This window comes from Microcaecilia unicolor, chromosome 7 (genome assembly GCF_901765095.1).
Source record: "Microcaecilia unicolor chromosome 7, aMicUni1.1, whole genome shotgun sequence".
Taxonomy (NCBI): domain Eukaryota; kingdom Metazoa; phylum Chordata; class Amphibia; order Gymnophiona; family Siphonopidae; genus Microcaecilia; species Microcaecilia unicolor.
Window position 1 is genome coordinate 171,570,691 of NC_044037.1, and position 17,439 is coordinate 171,588,129.

Sequence of the window (17,439 nt, forward strand, 5' to 3'; positions counted from 1 at the left end):
TTGACTATGTAAAATCTGTGTATGTAATCTTAGTGACCAGCAATCTCAGCAGAAAATACACAGTTACTTACCTGAAGCAGGTGTTCTAGGAGGACAGCAGGATACAAATCCTCACACCATGAGTGATGACATCTGATGGAGTCCAGGGTGGGAAATTTTCTCCAGAACAGAACTGGACTACACTAGTCATTCCAAGTTTAAGAAGAATATACCTCCTTGGGGAGATGGGAGGGTATGTGAGGATTTGTGCCCCGCTGTCTTCAGAGAACACCTGCTACAAAGTAATTCTGTTTTCCCTGAGGACAAGCAAGATATACTAATCCTCATAACATAGGACTTCCTCACTACAGGCTGCCTTTAATAGAAAAAAGGAGAGTAACACTAGTCAAAAATGGTAAAATCAGTTAGCTTAGCGGGTTTTTAAAAAGGTTTGGATAGCATCCTAAAAGAAAAGTCCATAAGCTATTATTAAAATGGACTTGGGGAAAATCCACTGCTTATTTCTAGGATAAGCAGCATAAAATGTATTGTACTGTTTTGGGATCTTGCCAGGTACTTGTAACAATGAGTATGCATGAGATAAATTTGCATACAATTGAGGCAGTGCATGCACATTTATGTCATACATGTTCATTGTGGATATTTCAAAAACCAGACTGGCTTGGAGTGTCCTGAGGACCAGGTTCAGAACCCCTGACTTAGGGTAAAGATGAATACTATAGACTGGAGCTTACTTACTCTGTGAGCTGAAGTAACCACAACCAAAAACAAAACTTTCCATTTGAGGTACTTAAGATGGGAGGCATTAAATGGCTCAAATAGAGCTTTCATCGGCAGGTTTAGAACACTACTGAGGAATCCTGTGCCGAAGGAATGGATCCTCAGGAGCTTAGTCAAGATCGGGAGGCGGGGCTGGTGGTTGGGAGGCGGGGATAGGGCTGGGCAGACTTATACGGTCTGTGCCAGAGCCGGTGGTGGGAAGCGGGACTGGTGGTTGGGAGGCGGGGATAGTGCTGGACAGACTTGTACGGTCTGTGCCAGAGCCGGTGGTTGGGAGGCAGGGCTGGTGGTGGGGAGGTGAGGATAGTGCTGGGCAGACTTATACTGTCTGTGCCTGTGCCAGAGCCTGTGGTTGGGAGGTGGGGCTGGTGGTTGGGAGGCGGGGATAGTGCGGGGCAGACTTATACGGTCTGTGCCCTGAAGAGCACAGGTACAAATCAAAGTAGGGTATACACAAAAAGCAGCAAATATGAGTTATCTTGTTGGGCAGACTGGATGGACTGTGCAGGTCTTTTTCTGCCGTCATCTACTATGTTACTATGAGGTCCCATGACACTGTAGGTGGCTTGTGGGAGACGTCACCAAAAGCAAGCCCTGCATCATGATTTTAGGGGGGGGGGGGGAGTGGAGGGCTACCTTCAAAAAGCTGCTGCTTTTGAATCCAGGAGCCTTTTGGACTCTATACAAATAGTTGACCTTTTTGTTAACAGGAGAAACAGGAAGTGAGGGTCTCCTTTCTGTGATTAGGCACTGACACAGCTTCTTTCTTTGGGTGGGTTAAGAAATTGGATTATATTTATTGTTTCTGCCCTGGGCTCCTCCTTCCTCTCTAATTTAAATAGGATGGCCTGAGCCATCTCCCCAACAAACTTGATGAACAAGTGTTCTTCCAGTGGGGACTTAAGTCTCATGTGAGATGGGGAGAGAACGGAAGAAGCCCTGAAGACCCTTCTTCAGGGAAGATCTTTGATTCATCTTCTGATTCTCGGAGTGCTCTAAATTAGACTCATAAAAATACTCCAATGGAGAAGTCTGAGTCACTGCCTATTGTGACCTTTAAGTCAAGCCTTGGGTGATGAAATAAAGACACTGAGGACCCCCAATGTGCACTGAAGCTTCCTCCTCCAATGCACTAGAGATTGACACTTGTGCAGAAAATACTAACTTAGGGCTCCCTTCATGTCCCCGGTGTCACTTCTGGTCTCAACATCAATAAGGTTGAAGAATATCACATCAAGCAAAGATGTTTTCCATCCTTTTTTCAAATATCTTCAATAAGCTACTCTTTGAAGGCTGTCATCAACAAAGCTTGGGCATCACAGTGGGGATGGCCATGCCTTCCTGAGTTTCTTGGGGTGTATCTAAATTTGGCGAACATCTAGCCAAATGTGTGATGTTTAGAGCAGACTCTAAGAGCCTTGAGAGACCGCAACTGGTACCTGGAAGCTCTGACGCAGTACTGAGTCAAATAGCAAAGGAGAGAGCTTTAGAGTAATTGAAGAGAACTGCTGAAGAACCAAGTGGCTCACTGGCAGGCAGGCAAAGATCAGTTTCTTGCTGTAATCCCTTCAATTCAATTTGCTCCTTATCAGCCTGAACAATTCACTTTAGAATAAATTTAGCAAATTATTATGGAGTTGGGATAAGCTGCGGTCCCTCTAATGAACCCTTTGATATCTAAAATTACTGAGCAGAAGACTAAGTTGCAGCTTTGTTGTTTAGATATTGTGACTTTAAAGCAATCCCCGAAGACTGTACTGTTAAAATATCCACTATTCAGATCTGGATATTTCTTTGGTTAAAGATAATAAGGGGCTCATTTTCAAAGCACTTAGACTTACAAAGTTCCATAGGTTACTATTGGGCTCATTTTCAAAAGAGAAAAACGTCCAAAAAGTGGCATAAGTCTGCATTTGGATGTGGATTCTCTGGTGGACTGGTCTAGCAATGAGCCTTTGAATCCATTCAGAAGTTAAAACAGTTGCATATAGAAAGTGTGGTAAAAGCATCATTGAGGACAGCCTCACAGTCCACCAGAGAATTCATGTTGCATTGAAACAATATATATGCCCTGAATGTGGTAAAGGCTTTAGGCAGAAGGCAGACCTCACAATACACAAGAAAATCCACAACAGAATGAAACCATTTACATGTTCTGAGTGTGGTAAAAGTTTTGGTTGGAAAAAAAGCCTCACACGGCATCAGAGAATCCACACAGGGATGAAACCATTTACATGCGCTGAGGAGGTAAAAGCTTCAGTTGCATTGGGACAGGTAATTAGGGAATGTACACTCTTGGAAAAATAGCACTCTGTTATTTAGATACCAGATGGATTTGGACGTTTTTTGTTCGAAAATGGACTGAAAAACAAAACGTCCAAATCAAAAAACATTTTTCAAAACAGTATTTTCGAAAGAAGATGGTCATTTTCAACAAAAAAAGTCTTTCTTGTTCAGAATTTGGACGTTTTGTGTAAAACGTCCAGATTTAGATGTCGTATCGAAAATGCCCCTCCAAGTAACTTTGTTAGTCTAAGTGCTTTGAATACGCTTCTAAGACTCTTACAAATAAAGTGGAGGCTCTTGAAAACGAAGACCATTCAACCAATCTGATATTGATGAATTAGGATTTGTGATATAGTATGTGATAACTCAGGTGTATGTGAAAAGATTTTTCTATTTTGAATTGTTTAGTTTCCCCATTCTTTTACTATTAGTCAGTTTAAGAAGAAACCTAATCATGATTGTGTCTTAGCTGAAATGGATGCTGCTATACCTGAAGAGTTGAATATATCGGACATTCTGGAATATTCTGGTATTGACCTAGTGACTTCTATAATGATGATCATTTCCCTTATACTAAGGTTCGATAGAGATTGGCCCTTAGGCTTATTCTTTAAGCATAGGAAAGAGTTGTTTTTAAATTGTAAGATCAGCTTTATAGCGATCCAGGCGAGCGGAGTGGACCTGATCTAGTAGATTATTTAGAAGATTCAGGTATCCCCCAATTAACGGCGGAGGTGAGGGATCGGTTGAACTCTCCTCTGAGTGCTAAAGAAATTCAGAAAGTGGTCAAAGCGTTAAAAAGGGGTTCGGCTCCGGGCCCCGATGGGTACACGGCAGAATATTATCAGTGCATGTTGCCGCAGTTGTGTGGATCCCTGGTATCCTTTTTTGAAGCCTCGGTGGAGGGAGGAGGGGTTCCACGGAACTCCAATGAGGCGTGGATTACTTTGATACCAAAACCGGGGAAGGACCCAGAACGCCCGGAATCGTACAGACCGATTTCTCTCATTAATGTAGATCTTAAAATTTTAGCTAGGGTGTTGGCGGAGAGGCTCAGTCCACACATGGCCACATTGGTAGGAGAGGGGCAGGTGGGATTTGTGAAGGGTAGGCACTCTTCTATTAATGTCCGCAAAGTTTGTATGGCTGTAGCTTATAGTCACATGTCACAAGAACCATTGCTTTTGGTGAGTCTTGACGCCGAGAAGGCGTTCGATAAAGTACGTTGGGATTACCTGTTTGGAGTTTTAGATTATGTGGGCTTGAGGGGCTGGTTTGCACGTGCGATTGCTGCGTTGTATTTTTACCCCCAGGCTGCTATACTGGTAAATGGGACCCGTTTAGCCAAGTTTCAGATATTGAGGGGAACGAGGCAGGGGTGCCCTCTTTCTCCGTTGTTGTTCCTGCTCTACCTGGAACCTTTGCTGCGCACGATTCAAAGGGACCCAGGGGTTGCGGGAGTTGAGATGCCCTCCCTCTCAGTAAAAACCTTGGCATTCGCAGACGATATCCTGCTGACTTTGACAAACCCCTATAGGTCGTTACCGGGCCTCCTGGATATTATTGGAGAATTTAGCTTCTTTTTGGGGTTTACCCTTAACTTACAGAAATCAGTGGCATTCCCAGTACAGAGCTCGATCAGAGAGAGGTGGGAAGGAGAATTCCCCCTTACTTGGTCCAAGGGGCCCTTAAAGTATCTGGGAGTACTAATCCCCGCGGATTTATCGGATTTGTATCAGGTGAATGTGGAGCCGCTTCGGCGCAGTACACAGCACACACTGCAGAGCTGGCACTCGCTCCCGTTGTCCCTCATGGGGAGAATTGCATTATACAACATGATATTGGTGCCAAAGTGGACCTATGTGCTCCAAATGGTGCCGGTGTGTCTGTCACAAAGGGATGACCAGTGGGTAACACGGCTGGTAGCAAAATTTATATGGCAGGGTAAGAAGTCGCGTATGCGAGCCACCCAGCTCTTTTTACCAAGAACGGGGGGGGGGGGGGGGGGGGGGGGGGCTGGGGCTGCTGAGTATCAGACTTTTCTCAATTGCTAGTAACATGCGTCATCTCACGGATTGGTTCCGGGGATCATCTTATTTTTCATGTACGGGAGCCGAGACGAAGTTGTTTGCCCCAGACCATTTTAGTGCCTGGTTGCATGCGAAGCAGGGGAGTCTTCGGACCCCGCCGGCTTTTGCACCAATAGTGATGCCCCTGAGGAAAGCTTGGAGGTGGGTCTGTAGGTTTTACGGTATGTCTGCAGAGTCTTCTCTGTTACTGCCAATCCAGGGTAATAGAGACTTCATGCCGGGCATCAGCTCAGAGGAATTTATTAGGTGGGGGAAAAAAAACTTACAATATTTATATCAGTTATACGATCCGGAGGGCACTCTGAGGTCTTCTGCAGAATTGCAGTTGGAGTATGGAGTTGGGGGACTAAATTTCTTTTCTATGTTCCAGTTGCGTCATTATCTGAGATCCCTGCCGGCTTCCTCTTTGACAACGCAGGCGTGGGAGCAATTGGTTACCATATTGGGATTAGATGCACAATTAAGGGTTCCACTCAAATACTATCATGCCTCATTGCGGGAACATTTGGGAGAGGTGGAATATGGTAAATTGACCACTTGCTGGAATACGGAGCTAGCGATAAACCTACCGATGGAAACGGTAAAGGTCTGTCTTTTGGGTACCAAACGACTGACGGAGAATGTGACGTTGCAAGAAACACATTATAAATTTGTACTGAGGATGTATATTTCACCCCATAGAGCACATAGGGCAGCGATGGGGACGGAGGATAGATGTAAGAAGTGCGCACAGTCCCAGCTGATCTAGGACACATGTTCTGGAGATGTCCGAGGATCCTGGGGTTTTGGCGTCAGATTAGTCAGCATGTGTCTGGGTTATGGGGGGTAGTTTGGAGACCAACCCCAGCGCAACTGTTTGAGGTGTTCAGAGTGTCACCAGTTGCTCCTCGGGGCCTTAAATGCTTCTTGAAAAAAACAGTTCTGGTCGGAAAGAAATCGATTCTTCAACGGTGGATAACCGGGGATCCGCCTACACTGCAACAGTGGAGATCTAACATGATACACCTCTGCGCATTGGAGCGTAGGGGTATAGAAGACCTATCCTCGCCACCAGGAGATAGACTTTGCCAAGTCTGGTCCCCTTTCTGGGACTCACTGACTGCAGTGGCGCGTAGTAGGATTTTGAATTCTTGAGTGCGATATAAAGTAGAGGAGTCTGGGGGGGGGGGGGGTGGGGGGAGTTGAGCTGTTCAAGAGGAAGGAAGGGAGGGGGGGGTAAGACGGGGGGGGGGGGGGGGGGAAGAAAAGAAAGAAAACTGTATTTGCACTGTTTTGTATTTGATCTTAATGAGAAGACTTCAGTGATGTATGGAGTATTCCTCCAAGGGCAGTATTGTGTTTGTTTCTCATTGCACTAATAAACATATTTAAACATAAAAAAAAAAAAATTGTAAGATCAGAATGTTTCCTGATGTTACTAAGAGACAGAAGCCATGGAGAAAGTTATTATTACCTGGTGTTCATCAGCTAGAAGCCCTTTTCTTCTTAACATTTCCCTGTAAATGCATAATTAAATGTAGATCAAAAAGTACATTTTCTTTGAATATACCCATTTAACTTTCTTTCTGGGTGCGAATTGTCAAGTGGCTCCTCTGGGTGCTGTTTGAGATGTCTGTATTAAGATTTAACCTGAGGTTAGCATGAATGCTTGCCTGTAGTTTTCTTTTTTAAGATTTAAACATTTTTTGCTAGCTAATTATCTGTGTGCTCCTTTTCTCCCTATTATTGTGAACTTTGATGCAACGAAAATTTTTCTTCATGGGATTTTCTTTAGTTTTGTTCTCATCACTGCACTTTTCTGTACAAACTGATTTGGTTATTGTTCTATATATAGTTACACACTACTATCAAAAAACATATGAATGAATGATATGCTCTACAAATACACTTTTTTTCACTATTTTAAAACTTTAAAAAAGGGAAGAAAAGACCTCAGAACCTGTCTTTTGACTCTTATGGTTATAGTCTCATCAGACGTTCACATAATCATTGGCCAAAAACCTCCATTCACCTTCCTCACTACTTTATCTAATTATTTTCTCTTTATCATGCTCTTTTTAACTTCTTTATATATCGTTTTTGCTGAAAAGCATTAATCTCAAATTAATTGGAGCATAAAGCAGTTATCTTTACAAATCCCAAGTACTTACCTTAGCAAATCCTTACGGGGTTCTCATTTCACCCTAAGGCTTCTTCAGGGAAGTTTATACTGGACTAATATTTTTCTGGCTCAATCTGCCATTGTGAAGCAGATCAAGTATAAGCACATAAATGCCCCTGAAAAAGCCTTAGGGTGAAATGGGAATCCCGTAGGGATATACAAAGATAAGTGCTTGGTGCTTTATGCTCCAATGGACATTCAATTTTGAGACATTCTTATCAGCAAAGAATATAAAGAAGTTAAAAAGAGTATGATAAAAAGAAAATGATTTAATAAAGTAGTGAGAAAAGTGAATGAAGGTTTTTGGCTAATAATTATATGAACGTCTGTTGAGACTATAACCACTTGTTATAGATAAGAGTCCAAAGACAGGTTCTGAGGTCTTGTCCTCATTTTTTAATTTTTAAAATACTGAAAAAGAAGTGTATTTGTAGAGCCTATCATTCATTCATATATTTTTTTGATGGTAGTGTGTAACTAAATATATTGATGCCCGTTTTTTTGTGATTTTGTATTCTATACTATTGTTCTATATAAACATGTCAAAAAAATACTCCAAAGGAGAGTTTCGAGGCTCTGCTTGTCTTGTTCTACTGACCCATGCTTTAGGCCTTGGAGGAGGACATCAAGACATTGAGGAGCCCCAATGCACCAAGTGAAGAGTCCTTTCCCAACCCAATGCACTGGAAATTTACACTGGTTTGGCAGACACCGACTTGGAGCCCCTTTGCGGCCTCAGTAACAAAATGTCTTCTGCAGGCAGTACAAAGGTCTTGGTGATTGGTTCAGTCACCTCCAATCTTGATATCAATGATGCTTGATATCAAAGAAGTGCTCCATCTACAATATCAATGCACAAACAAATTCTGCTCTTTGTCACATTTTACCCTTCTAACCCATGTTTGTTCATCTTAAATTACCATGACGTTTCAAGTCCCAATAGTTTATAGTGTCCTATTATTTTTTTTCAGTAAGGAAGTTCTTACCATTGTGCTCTTGGTCATCTTTTTAGCTCTTAAATTATCATGATGCTTCTTATCCAAATATTAATGTTTTGTTTATGTATTTATTGTATCCTACTTATTTCATATTTATTATGACTTTGCTGTGTGTTTATTCTGTGAGGAGTGGCCTAGTGGTTAGGGTGGTGGACTTTGGTCCTGGGGAACTGAGGAACTGAGTTTGATTCCCGGCACAGGCAGCTCCTTGTGACTCTGGGCAAGTCACTTAACCCTCCATTGTCTGCCGCATTGAGCGGGAAAGCACGGGGTACAAAATGTAAAAAAAAAAAAAAAAAAGAAGTAATTTTTTATATGTATTTATATATTTGTATTTTTATTATAGTATCACCATACAGTGGGGGAAATAAGTATTTGATCCCTTGCTGATTTTGTAAGTTTGCCCACTGACAAAGACATGAGCAGCCCATAATTGAAGGGTAGGTTATTGGTAACAGTGAGAGATAGCACATCACAAATTAAATCCGGAAAATCACATTGTGGAAAGTATATGAATTTATTGCATTCTGCAGAGGGAAATAAGTATTTAATCTCTCTGGCAAACAAGACCTAATACTTGGTGGCAAAACCCTTGTTGGCAAGCACAGCGGTCAGACGTCTTCTGTAGTTGATGATGAGGTTTGCACACATGTCAGGAGGAATTTTGGTCCACTCCTCTTTGCAGATCATCTCTAAATCATTAAGAGTTCTGGGCTGTCGCTTGGCAACTCGCATCTTCAGCTCCCTCCATAAGTTTTCAATGGGATTAAGGTCTGGTGACTGGCTAGGCCACTCCATGACCCTAATGTGCTTCTTCCTGAGCCACTCCTTTGTTGCCTTGGCTGTATGTTTTGGGTCATTGTCATGCTGGAAGACCCAGCCACGACCCATTTTTAAGGCCCTGGCGGAGGGAAGGAGGTTGTCACTCAGAATTGTACGGTACATGGCCCCATCCATTCTCCCATTGATGCGGTGAAGTAGTCCTGTGCCCTTAGCAGAGAAACACCCCCAAAACATAACATTTCCACCTCCATGCTTGACAGTGGGGACGGTGTTCTTTGGGTCATAGGCAGCATTTCTCTTCCTCCAAACACGGCGAGTTGAGTTCATGCCAAAGAGCTCAATTTTTGTCTCATCTGACCACAGCACCTTCTCCCAATCACTCTCGGCATCATCCAGGTGTTCACTGGCAAACTTCAGACGGGCCGTCACATGTGCCTTCCGGAGCAGGGGGACCTTGCGGGCACTGCAGGATTGCAATCCGTTATGTCGTAATGTGTTACCAATGGTTTTCGTGGTGACAGTGGTCCCAGCTGCCTTGAGATCATTGACAAGTTCCCCCCTTGTAGTTGTAGGCTGATTTCTAACCTTCCTCATGATCAAGGATACCCACGAGGTGAGATTTTGCGTGGAGCCCCAGATCTTTGTCGATTGACAGTCATTTTGTACTTCTTCCATTTTCTTACTATGGCACCAACAGTTGTCTCCTTCTCGCCCAGCGTCTTACTGATGGTTTTGTAGCCCATTCCAGCCTTGTGCAGGTGTATGATCTTGTCCCTGACATCCTTAGACAGCTCCTTGCTCTTGGCCATTTTGTAGAGGTTAGAGTCTGACTGATTCACTGAGTCTGTGGACAGGTGTCTTTCATACAGGTGACCATTGCCGACAGCTGTCTGTCATGCAGGTAACGAGTTGATTTGGAGCATCTACCTGGTCTGTAGGGGCCAGATCTCTTACTGGTTGGTGGGGGATCAAATACTTATTTCCCTCTGCAGAATGCAAATAAATTCATATACTTTCCACAATGTGATTTTCCGGATTTAATTTGTGATGTGCTATCTCTCACTGTTACCAATAACCTACCCTTCAATTATGGGCTGCTCATGTCTTTGTCAGTGGGCAAACTTACAAAATCAGCAAGGGATCAAATACTTATTTCCCCCACTGTAAGTATGCAGTGATCAATTTTCACAACTCTCCAAACAATGTATTTGTCAACTTATATGGTTTTATAGTGCACTTTGGGGGTCTTTTACTAAGGCGCATTAGTATCAATAAAGGAAGTTCTTCTTTGCTTGGGCATCCCATGGTTTGTTTTTGAAGAACCATTTTCCATTTCTCACTCCGTCTTCCTCTTGTGCATCTTGTGGGATTCTTATGTTCATCAACTCCTGTGGATTTTGTGCCATCCTTTTCCCAAACATATTCATAAATTGCTCTTCGAAGGCTGCCATTGACAAAGGCATGGGCACCACACTAGAAGTGGCCATGACCTCCTGAGTTACTTGGGGTGTATCCAAAGTGGGATCTCGGGTCCATGGAGGCTGGTTCATCCTCTCCAATGCCACGGAGGATGAATGGTTCTCATGTTGAGGGCATTTAGGGGACATCAGCAATCTCAGTGCTCTTGATGCTGAGCTTCAAAGAGGCACAATGTGATGCATTACAGCCTCCCCTTGATGACCAGCATTTTGATCTTTAAGCACTGATGAAAATGAGGATGAATCTTTTCTCTTCTTTGAGCTGGAATTGGATGAGGATCAACCCTGATGGCTTCATTTGACATTCAGTGTTGAGGATGATCAAGATACACCCAATGACAATGCATCCCCAGCAACAGTTGCAGCTCTGGAACACATGGAGACTAATGCTTCCAATGCAAGTGTCAATGGACCAGTTTTATCTATGCCAAAAATCTTCTTACATTGCTTTCCATGGACATAAATCCCTTTCTTTGACATTTGTGAACACAAAATACAATGAGGTAATAGGTTGAGTCCCAGGTATTATAGGCACCAATTGTGTGTATCTATAATGGATATAGTCCTGTTGCACTGGGGCACTTCTTGAAGCTGCTGGGGGCTCGCTTTTGGGACATTTCATTTGGAAAAATAGCCGCAGGTAAATCCAACGACTTAGTGATGAAAAAGTCCTTGAAAGGAAGCTTGAGATCTAAAGAAGACTACATTGAGCAGATACAAAAGAAACAACAGAAACGTCAGAACAACTGATAAACCTAACTAGGGAAGTGACCATGAAGAAATACCACATTACAGTGACAGAAGCTTACACAATTTGACTGAAAAAAAATCAAAGATAAAGGTATTGAGCTGACTGCAACTAAAAAATGTCTCTTGTCTCTTAACAGTACCATGAAAAAACATAAGACTAATGTGGTCCTGTGTAGGCGGGAGATGGTGTGCATGTGCGGCTGAACTGTTCTAGAGAAAAGTTCCTGTGTGGGGCTCCACTGAGTGACATCAGCCATGTAATGAGGATTAGTGTTATCCCCTGTCCTCCGAGAAAAGCTGAAAATCCCAGGAGCAGTCACACAGAAAACACAAGAATCATTTATATATAGATATCTGAAAGCTACTCACTAAAATGTGTCCCAGATAAAATGAGACACTTCACTTACCACAGGATATTGGGCAAGGTCATTGTACGTTCTCGCAGCTATTGTGTTCAGCTGGATGAGGTAGTCAAAGTTAGAAATCTCTCTGTTTACCCATTTCTGTTGAGAAGAAAAAAAACAACTAATAACAATGGAATAGAAGAGAATGTTTTTTTGGAAAGCGTGTCTGATTTTCTAATGAAACAGGAAGGATAGGCCAGTGAAAACTGGCAACACAGTGAACTTGCAGCCCCCTAAGTTGAAAAGCGTTTTGCCTGTCTTAGGCATAAACTACTTGGCTGCCATTACACTGAATTAACAAAGGAATCTAATAATAGAAGTGTATCTGCTTTGGAGGCAATGGGAAATGCTCACATTTTCCCAGTTTCCATTATTTTCCCAATTTTAATTTCTACCTATCAATAATATTGAACCACCCCATCCCAGTCTCTTAATAAGAACCCATATCACATACCATTGAAATCATTTGTTTCAGGAATATGAAAACCAATGCAGAAAAATAACAAACTTGGCAACTCTATATTAGAATACAATAGCATAGGAATAGAACATAAAAAAGGGTTTGTAAGAAAGAAAAAAAAACTGTCTGGACAGAGAAAGGGCAACAGGAACAAATGAATGAATGCCACTGAGACCAAGAAAGGAAGACAGAAATAGGGGACAAAACCAGAAGATAATCAGTATACAAAGGAAAAAACAAACAAACAAACAATACAGTAAGAAGCTGAAACACTAATGGCAAATTCTAATGTACTATAAAGATTAATCAAAGGCTGCTCAGGGAATGATAACAGGATTTTGATGTAGTACTTTAAGGCAGGCAAACATTATAGTGCTTTATGGAAACTTATTTACACATTCTATCTATTTTGGACAGTACAATGTGTCAGAAATGCATATAGTAAACGGTAGAATTTATGTCTCTAAATTGAGTTACAAAAACAGTAGATGAGGTTACAGAAATGGACCAACTTCTCCCTCCTTCTGAATGTCTACTATGAACTACACTCAGTAGCAGTAGTCAACATGACCTGTGAACTTTTACAGGTCCCTCTCGCCTTTGCAATCTTAACTTCCCATTAAACAGGCTACTTATGCAGAAGGTTGGGGCCTGTAAGTATGAATTGACTGAATAAGGAGGGGAAGACAAAGGGAATAAGGGGGGTAGAAGAGATCTGTTATTTTGGTATGATCATCGTTCTGGTATCCTGTAAATTTTCAAAAGTTAAACACAGTTATAAAGGTTGAGGAGCACAGCTCCAAGCTGCTCTGTTGTAGTTGCTGCCACTGCTGAGAGTGGCTATGTTTGGAAAGCAAGTTATTCAAAGTACATTTTCACTTGAATTGTCAATTTAGAAAAATCACATTTCTCTATGAACTTGTTATTCCATTTATATTTAAATTTCCTAAGAAAACTCAAGAGTTTACTGTTACAACACCCAGCCCATTCAGACTTAAACAAGATACGGGTAAATGTAAGATGTGGAGTTGGCCTGCTGCTGGATGACCACCTGCATCCCAGGATTGAATAGTTTATTCACAGCATTACTACTACTACTATTTAACATTTCTAAAGCACTACCAGGGTTGCGCAGCGCTGTACAATTAACAAAGAAGGACAGTCCCTGCTCAAAGGAGCTTACAATCTAAAGGACAAAAGTGCAGTCAATCAAGATGAGGCAGTCTAGATTTCCTGGATAGAGGTACAATGGTTAGTACCGAAAGCGACATTGAAGAGGTGGGCTTTGAGCAAGGATTTGAAGATGGGTAGGGAGAGGGCTTGGCGTATGGGCTCAGGGAGTTTATTCCAAGCATAGGGTGAGGCGAGGCAGAAAGGGTGGAGTCTGGAGTTGGCGGTGGTGGAGAAGGGTACTGAGAGGAGGGATTTGTCCTGTGAGCGAAGGTTACGGGTAGGAGCGTAAGGGGAGATGAGGGTAGAGAGGTAGTGAGGGGCTGCAGATTGACTGCATTTGTAGGTTAGTAGGAGAAGCTTGAACTGTATGCGGTATCTGATCGGAAGCCAGTGAAGTGACTTGAGGAGAGAGGGGTGATATGAGCATATCGGTCCAGGCGGAAGATAAGATGCGCAGCAGAGTTCTGAACGGATTGAAGGGGGGATAGATTGTTAAGTGGGAGGCCAGTGAGGAGTAGGTTGCAGTAGTCAAGGCGAGAGGTAATGAGAGAGTAGATGAGAGTTTGGGTGGTGTGCTCAGAGAGGAAAGGGCGAATTTTGCTGATGTTATAGAGAAAGAAGCGACAGGTCTTGGCTGTCTGCTGGATATGGGCAGAGAAGGAGAGGGAGGAGTCGAAGATGAATCTATACTCACTCAGCTTTCTTACTGCTATAAAGCGTAAAGCAAAGTTAGTCACCTGTAGCAGGTGTTCTCTGGGGGCAGGAAGCCAAATATTCTCACAGCTGGGTGACGTCATTTGACGGAGCCTGGTGTGGCACTGACTATCAAGATTAATGTAGAATTTTCAAGCAGCAATCCACTGTGCATGTGCAGATGCCTTCCTACTTGATGCACGAGTGCTGGTCCCTCAATCATGGGAATGTGAGAATACTTGGACTTCTGTCCTTGAGAACACTTAAGTACATAAGTATTGCAACACTGGGACAGACCAAAGGTGCACCAACCCCAGTATCCTGTTTCCAACAGTGGCCAATCCAGGTCAAAAATACCTGGCAAGATCCCAGAAAAGCTGAATACATTTTATGATGCTTACCCCAGAAATACGGAGAGCAAATTGACACAGCAGAAATATACTATGTATATATATGTATATATGGGACGTCTCATACAGTCACATAGACACTTGTGTGTGTCTGGCTTTTGTTGAGCCAATATAGTCGTGACATGTATAATCATTGACTGCCCCCAACCACCTATGGTGCACAAGATTTGCTTTCTGTGAAATTCCTTGTGTTCAGTTCTATATATATGTGCCTTAATATCTCATTGTGATCATATCTCTTTTTTTTAATAATTATTTTGTGTGCACTCATAGAGTTCTGAGTCTTTAAAAAACTTTTTACATTGTTTTACATTGTTGTAATCAATCAAAGCAATGTAAGTAGGACAAGTATGTATGTAACTTATCTCAATCTTCTTTGTAAGCTGCGGGTTACTATGTTGCTTTAAATCAACCATTGGTGTATCCCTCGCGCTTCACTTGTAGAGTCTTGATCAGATCTCCGAAATCAATGCCCACCCGACAGGAGCCGGTTTCGCAGTTGTTTGCTTTGTCAAGGGCGATAGGCATATATCTATTTAAAATACGGAGAACATTTGCTTAATATACAAAACTATTGCTTTTTACTGAATGTTTTACATACCGTACAAGTCTATGGCGTCTGGTCTCACTTTAGTAGTGCTTAGTATAGGCAGGATCTGATAAGAAATGGCGCTGGCGTTCAGCTTTTTGAACGTAAAAACTCCGCCTCCCAATTATGACGTGTGAGACAGCTGTGTACGCTAATTCTTAAAGGAAACAGTTCCAATGTAGAGAAGTATTGAGTCCTTGAGGTTCTAATGTGTTGAGGCGGTATATCCATCGTGTCTCTCTTTGTAAAAGTAACCTATCGATGTTTCCGCCTCGGGTATTAGGAATGATATGATCAATGAACCTACATTTTAAAGATTCACTTGAGTGTTGATTGCTGATACAGTGTTGTACTAGTGGAGCACCCAAGATGTTAGCTGCTATGCGTGATCTATGTTCTACCATTCGTGCATTTAAAGATCTTTTAGATTTGCCAATGTATATCTTTTCACAAGGACATATAATATAATATATGATGTGTGTTGTACGGCACGTAGTTAGATGTTGCAATTGGTATGATATACCGTTGTGACAAAACTGGGTGGACTCAATAGTTAAAGGGCAAGTTTTGCAGCCTTTTTGTTACATTTGGTATGGCTGCCTTGCTGTCTATTGAATACCGAACCCGTTGTGGGCAAATCTGCTGGGCTTAATATTTCACTTAGGTTACGAGACCGTGAAAAAGCTGTCTCATCCGATAGTTTACAAAAACAGGATGAGCACGCATAATATCCCAGTGCTGTTTGATGATACTGGATGCTATTTCTCCACCTTGCACATATCTCATTACAAATGTCATGACTTGATCTTCTTGAGAATCTTGTTTTGTATCTTGAAGTAATAGGTTTCTGTTGACATATTTCGCCCTAGTGTAGGCTCGCTTAAGGACCTTTTTAGGGTATCTTCTACATAGTAATTTTGAACTAAAGATATGAGTCTGTTGTCTGAAATCAGCATCTTCCGTGCATATGCGTTTAAACCGTAAGAATTGTGAAAAAGGCAGACTGTCACGAAGTGTTCTTGGGTGACAACTGCCATATTCCAAAATGGTGTTCCTGTCTGTAGATTTAGTATATACTCTGGTCTGAAAGGTACATTGGTTTAAACATACTTCTACATCTAAAAAATGTATGGTTTTATCTGATGAAGTAGCAGTAAATTTTATGCGTGGATGACAATCATTCAGCCATAATTGGAACTCACTAAGCTCTGTATTGGTGCCTGTCCATAACACAAAAATATCGTCAATATATCTGCGCCATGTAAGGATGTTATGTTTGAACGGAGAAAACAGATAACCATTTCTTTTCAAACGCATCCATGAATAGGTTCGCCATCGTAGGGGCGAAAGTAGCGCCCATCGCTACTTCCCGATGTTTGCATGTAGAATCTTGTCTCCGAATTTAAAAAAATTCTTACATAGGGCTAGCTTAAGTAAAGATAAAAGAAATCCAGTTGGTACTGCATGTGGTCTTTGTCTTTCATCTAGTACTGCACCCACTATTTCTAGAAGTTCATCTTGCGGAATCATCGTGTATAAAGACTTAATGTCTAGTGTTAACATAATACAACTGGATTGTGGTAGTTGAATATCTCGTAAAATCTGGAGAAAATGATTTGTATCTTTGATATATGAGGGGCATTGTTGTACCTTGTCTTTTAAGAAAGTATCCAGATAGATCGATAGAGGTTCTAGAAGAGAACCTCTTGAAGACATGATAGGCCTGCCCGGAGTGTTTTTGAGTTCTTATGAATTTTCGGTAATAGATACATGACAGGTATCACTGGAGTTTATTGTTTAAGAACTGATGTTCTTTAAGTGTGAGGAAGCCGTGTTCTAGGCCTTCTTGTATAATATCTTGAATGATTTGTTGTAATTGGAAGGTACAGTCATGATGTAATTCTATATAGGACATTGTGTCAGACAATTGAAGTTCTGCTTCTGTTATGTACTGAGATTTATTTTGTACTACAACAGCTCCGCCCTTATCGGCTCTCTTGATGACAATCGAGGAGTTATTCTTCAACTGTTTGAGAGCTTGGTGTTCATCTTTCGTTAAGTTGTCATGAGTATTGTAAACTCGTTTATCATAAAACTTATGTATGTCACGTAGAGCTAATTGTTTGAAAGCAGTCACTATAGGGTCTGGAGGAATTGGAGGAGACCATTGTGATTTATTGTAGACTCTAGAATGTGGGTCTTGCGAGGCGGAACCCGAAAAATAGATTTTCAATTGTAAACTCCTAATAAATTTTTCGAGGTCTACCCGAAATTGGAACGCGTCAAAGGTATTAGTTGGTACAAAGGATAAACCTCTTGCCAGCAGAGACGTCTGAGCCTCTGTTAGGGAGTTATCAGATAGATTGATAACATTGTCATCTGCT

At 41.9% G+C, this 17,439-nt stretch overlaps 1 protein-coding gene across 1 annotated transcript in view; it reads right to left on the minus strand.

Annotated features, from left to right (window-relative positions):
* NBEAL1 (neurobeachin like 1) overlaps positions 1 to 17,439 on the minus strand; it is a 502,828-nt gene that overhangs the window by 142,526 nt on the left and 342,863 nt on the right. The window contains 1 exon segment of the mRNA XM_030208867.1: positions 11,734 to 11,829. Coding sequence (XP_030064727.1) covers positions 11,734 to 11,829 — 96 coding nt within the window.